We start from the raw sequence: 5,050 nt of genomic DNA on the forward strand, positions 1-5,050 counted from the left end.
CCGGCGGCGGCCAGCAGCGGCGCCGTGTGCAAGGGGCAACGCGGCCTGCGCCGGCGTTCAGCACGAACAGCTCGCTCCAGCTCAAGGCGCAGGCAAGCGTCATCTTGGTGGGCCGACCGGCAGGTCGGGGAAAGAAGGGCGCGTGGCGCGCCCACTCCACGGTGCTGAACAGCAGCCGCGCCGCCAGCTCACACACGTTGTCGATTCCCAGCACGGCGCCCGAGGAACCGCCGCCTCCGCCAAAGCGCCCCGCCGCTGCGGGGTAGGGCTCCGCACGCAGCAACTGCGCGATCAGCTCCGACACCGGCTGCCCCGGGAAGAGGTCCCCGCCGGCCACCGCGGCAGCCAACACTGAGCCCGGGGGGCTGCCTGAGGAGGCGGCCACGGCGCCAGGCAGAGAGTGCGGGATGCGGCCACGCTGGACCGCTGGGAGGGGGACAGAGATGGGCAGAACGGACGGGAGAGGGCAGACAGGAGATGGAGAGACAGGAGAGGGGAGAAGGGATGAGGGGTGAGGAGGTGGGGGAGGAATGATGAAAATGGTAAGGGGAGTGTGAAGGAACATGGGGAGGGGAGAGAGGGGGAGAGAGGTCCCAGGAGGGAGGAGGAGGGATGGGATAGGGGGAAAGCGGATATCCAGAGAATCGTGGGGGCAGGTAGGGAGAAATAAAGGGGAAAAGACAAAGTGATCAGAGGGTTACTCAGCCCCTCCCCTCTAAAAGCCCCCACACCTAGTCTTTCCCTAAAACCCCACCCCATGGGCACACAGCTTATTGGGAGGCCAGGAGTTCCGTAATGCAGCTCCCTCCACCCCCCTCCCCTGCCCTGTGCCTCCAGCCTGAGCCCTTGTCCAGCCCCAACCCCATCCAACTTCCTACAGAGGAGGACCATGGTGGGAGGACCTTCCTGGGTGGGAATGGGACCACTGGGTGAGGGCGAATTTCAGGCATGCCTGGCCCTCTCCCACTGGCCTGTGAGCTCCAATCAGCAGCCAGGGAGGCTTGACCTGTCAATCATGCCCCTATCTGTCAATCATGCCAGTCCCAGAGCTGAAAATGGGGCCAGGGAGGGGGTACTTTCCTAGGACTTGGGACCCTGGCCAGCTTGTCCCTAAAGCAAGTGATCTCTCCTATGGAGATGGGATCATTTCTCTAGCTCCCAGCCCGCCTCCCAGGCCATGGCCCCCAAGAGGATCTGTCTGTCTGGGTCACTGCAGCTGCCCAGTGCTGAGAATGGAGCCTTAGACAGCAGTAGGTGCACAATAAACATTGGCTGCCATCAGTAGTCTTGACGGGAGGAGGTAGAGGACTCACTGCTGGCCTCAGCCAGTGTCCCCAGTGACCAGGGCGGTGGGAAGAGGGGCAGACTAGCCTGGGTGCCAGGCAGAGACAGCTTTACTGAGTTGGCAGGTCCTGTCTTTCCACCTCCATGAACTTCTGGTCAACCTGCCATGGAGCAGATGGGGAGGGGGACATGGGTGGGAGCCAGGGGCATAAGCAGATGGGGGAGGAATGACGAAATGGGTAAGGGGGCGTGTGAAGGCTTGGGGTGAGCCATGCTCTGCTCTCAGAGGTTGGGGACCTTCTCCTTCCCCCTTTGCTCACTCAGTTCTAAACCCCACCCCCACTATTCCTCCATCCCTTGACCATGTTCCCACCTCAGGGCCTTTGCACTTGCTGTTCCCACTTCCTGAGCATCTTTTCCCCAGTCTTCCTCATTCAGCCCAGAATGTGTGGGTTCAAGCCTAAACCATAACTCTATGCTCTCATCCCCTGGCAAACGGCCCCACCTCCCTGCTCTGCTCAGTTTCCCCATCTGTAAGATTTAGGAGATAATAATAAAGATGGTGACCCAATCACTGAGTTACATAAGAATCTATCTAACTGGCTTAGAACGGCACTTGGCACATAGTAAGGGCTAAATGAATAGTAATTCAAGACAAGAAACATTTACTGAGCACCTTTTGTGTTCCAGGGCCTGGCCTATAAGCAATGGGGATATGTCACAAACAAGACAGAAGTCTTCCTCCTCAGAGAGTGGACATTCTAGTAAGGGAGCAAGTAAATTGCAGAGCGAGGTAAATGGTGTGAAACCAGGGAGGAGGATGAAGGGTAGACAGGAAGGCTTCTCTGGGGAGGTGCTATTTAAGCAAACCTTAACGGAAGGGAGGGAGGAAGCCAGGCAGGTGTCTGGGGGAAAAGCATGCCAGGCAGAGGAAGAGCCCATGCAAAGGCCGAGGCAGGACTGTGCTTAGGACATGAGCTGCAGTTATGACGGTATCCACTCCTGAGACGGGAGATCTGAAGCCCCGATTTGAAGAACCGAGGGGTTTTAGGTCAAACGGACAAGTGGAGGCAAATCCAGGTGGGGAAGGAGGCAGGACAGTCACCTCAAACTTAAAAAGACCAAAGGGACTGATCAGATGGTTTAAGAGACATAGTTTGAGCAGCCATTCCTAGCTGCTGCTAGAAGCCCGGCAGAGAAGAAACCAACTTTAGACCAGGAAAAATTCCATTTCAATGCAGGGAAGAACTGCTGGCCTGGCCCGTGAGAGTCCAGGCAGAAACATGACACCCAGCGTGGGGTCAGATTCTGTTCTGGAGCCCCCAGGCTCCTGGTGGAAGTCTCTGCATTCCACTTCAATTCTAAGGGTGGAGTTCTAGGCCAACTGCCAGCACATATCCACCCAAGTCCCCAGGGCAGAGACAAAAGGCTGGGCCTCCCTCTGGCTCCAGGGCCAGGGGTCAGGCGGAAGGACAGGCTGCCCTTTGACTTAATCAGACAAGTTCCTGCCTTGGGCAAACATAACGCAGGGTGGAGTGGGAGGGAGAGAAAGTCAAATAAAAAAATATGTCCTTGTTCAGAAAGAGGTGGCCAGGCTAGGGGACAGGGGCAGGGAGGTCACTGAGGTGTCGGGGCCAGAGCACCTGCCTCTGAGGCCAGGGAGGCTGGAGAACAGTCCTAACATGGGCCCTTCAGGGCATCCCTTGCAGCCCCAGCTCCTGCACAGCCACAAGGCAGCCACGGGTAATTGGATTCCTCAAGCCCTGGGCCCAACTGAGACCCGTGGGATCTCAGATGGGTGGTAACGAGATTAGCAGGCACCAGACCCCAAGAGAGGGAATGAGGGCAGGCCATTTGTCTACCCTCTGTCTGCCCCGCCCCAGCAGACTCACCCTCCTTCCTCATGCCCACCCGGAAGCACTTCTTGAGGCGGCAGTATTGGCACTGGTTCCGGTGATGCTGGTCGATCTGGCAGTCACGATTAGACCTGTGGGCATGCAGAGGTCACCATGTGGGTCGCTGTGACACCCACATCCAGCTCCTCAAGCTACCCTCTGAGCACCTCTGAAGGCTGCACCTGGGAAACACTGGTACTCCACCCACCCCAGGCTGGGTAGGTAGCCCCAAAGGGGCACCAAGGTTACGCCTGCAGGTCTACAAAGAGGAAAGGACAGCCCGGCTGGCATGGCTCAGTGGTTGAGTTTTGACCTATGAACCAGGAGGTCATGATTCGATTCCTGGTCAGGGCACATGCCCAGGTTGTGGGCTCGATCCCCAGTGTGGGTGCAGGAGGCAGCCAATCACTGATTCTCTCTCATCATTGATGTTTCTATCTCTCTCTCCCTCTCCCTTCTTCACTGAAATCAATTAAAAAAAAAAAAGAGGAAAGGACAATTGGGGGTGGGTGGTGACAGATGAATAGGAGTCTATGGCAAAGTAGATTAGCACACCAGGGAGGGTTTATTGGAACCGGGTTTTGAAGGATGAATAGTTCCCCAGGTGAATGGAAAGGCAATTATAAGCAGAGTGCAAGGAGAGCAAAAGGTTTGAAATGTGAAAATACGGAGGCCTAAACAGTTTCATTTTATGTAGCCACTGACACACCAAGGGGTGCGGTTTTGTCCCAGGGGCACTGTGAGAGCAGAGAAGGGACATGGTCAGGGAGCTGACGAACAGTAGAGGCCAGGCCAGGCCAGAGCCAGTCCTCTACGGGGTCACAGCACTGTGGGGGCCCCAGCACTATCACCCTGCACAAGGCCATCACCAATGAATGAATGAATGAACGGACTCCTGTCCCTGCTTTAAGACCCCACACCCATGTCTCTTCCTCTGGAAAGACCTTCCAACTCCTAACTGAGCCCAAGAAACTTCTTTCTGGTGGCCCTCAGGGATCCTTGTTGCCTCTCCCAGGTATGGGACAGGTGGCCGGGCCCTGTGAGGCAGTGAGCTCCCTGTCCAGAGTCAACCCCAAGCAAGAGGATGCAGGAGCTTGTCCTCCATATGTCCCCAGCATCTCTTCCCCTTGGCCCTTGCCCCTCTATAACTCTCTCCACCCTGGTCCCAGGGCTCTCTGAGCCCAGACCTGGGGCAGATACCCCTGAGCTTCCAGCTGAGCACCAAGAAGTTCATCCAGAGAAAAATCAGAGCAAAACACTTACTAAAGTTAAAAATCTAACAACTCTGTTGAACATGCAGCCCTGACCCTCCTGCAGCAACTTCTCCACCAAGCCCGTTTCCTCATTTGGAAATAGGAGGCCAGAGGCCAGCTCCACATGAAATGCACTGGGTCAGGTGGGTGGGGCTGTCTGAGGGGCTCTGGGGGAGGTGTCAGGCCCCTGGCCCCAGGCCCCAGCAGGAAGTGCCAATAGCAGCTTTAGAAGAGCTGAGGCTCTGGAGAGCCTCCGAGAGCCTGGATCCTGCAAGTGGCAGCCTCTGAGCTCAGGCCTCTGCCCCTAAACAGCCCCAGCCCCCAGGAGGAGGCCCTGCTAGGGCGGAGGGAGCTCAGGCAGAACCAGAACAAAGCCCAGCAGGCAGGCAGTGGGAGGGTCCTAGGCAGCAGGCTGGGGGCAGCCGGCTGGAAACAGCCAAGCCTAGGGTGGGTGGGCAGGCAGGCAGGGGCCCAGCTCAGGGCCCCTGACCTCAGGGGAGGCCTGGAACCTTCTGCTTCAACTTCCCCAGCTCTGGAGTCAGGACAGCTTTCCTGGTCCTCCAGATGGGGAACACTAGTGGAGGTCAACGATCCACCTAACAAGCACATGCTTGGCTC

The 5,050-nt window shown here is 57.3% G+C and overlaps 1 protein-coding gene across 1 annotated transcript in view; it reads right to left on the reverse strand.

Annotated features, from left to right (window-relative positions):
• NR2F6 (nuclear receptor subfamily 2 group F member 6) overlaps nucleotides 1-5,050 on the reverse strand; it is a 9,883-nt gene that overhangs the window by 2,105 nt on the left and 2,728 nt on the right. The window contains 3 exon segments of the mRNA XM_006110059.2: nucleotides 1-35; nucleotides 38-426; nucleotides 3,177-3,271. Of these exon segments, the coding sequence (XP_006110121.1) occupies nucleotides 1-35; nucleotides 38-426; nucleotides 3,177-3,271 (519 nt within the window).

The sequence above is a fragment of the Myotis lucifugus genome, unplaced genomic scaffold (assembly GCF_000147115.1).
Source record: "Myotis lucifugus unplaced genomic scaffold, Myoluc2.0 scaffold_280, whole genome shotgun sequence".
Classification (NCBI taxonomy): Eukaryota; Metazoa; Chordata; class Mammalia; order Chiroptera; family Vespertilionidae; genus Myotis; species Myotis lucifugus.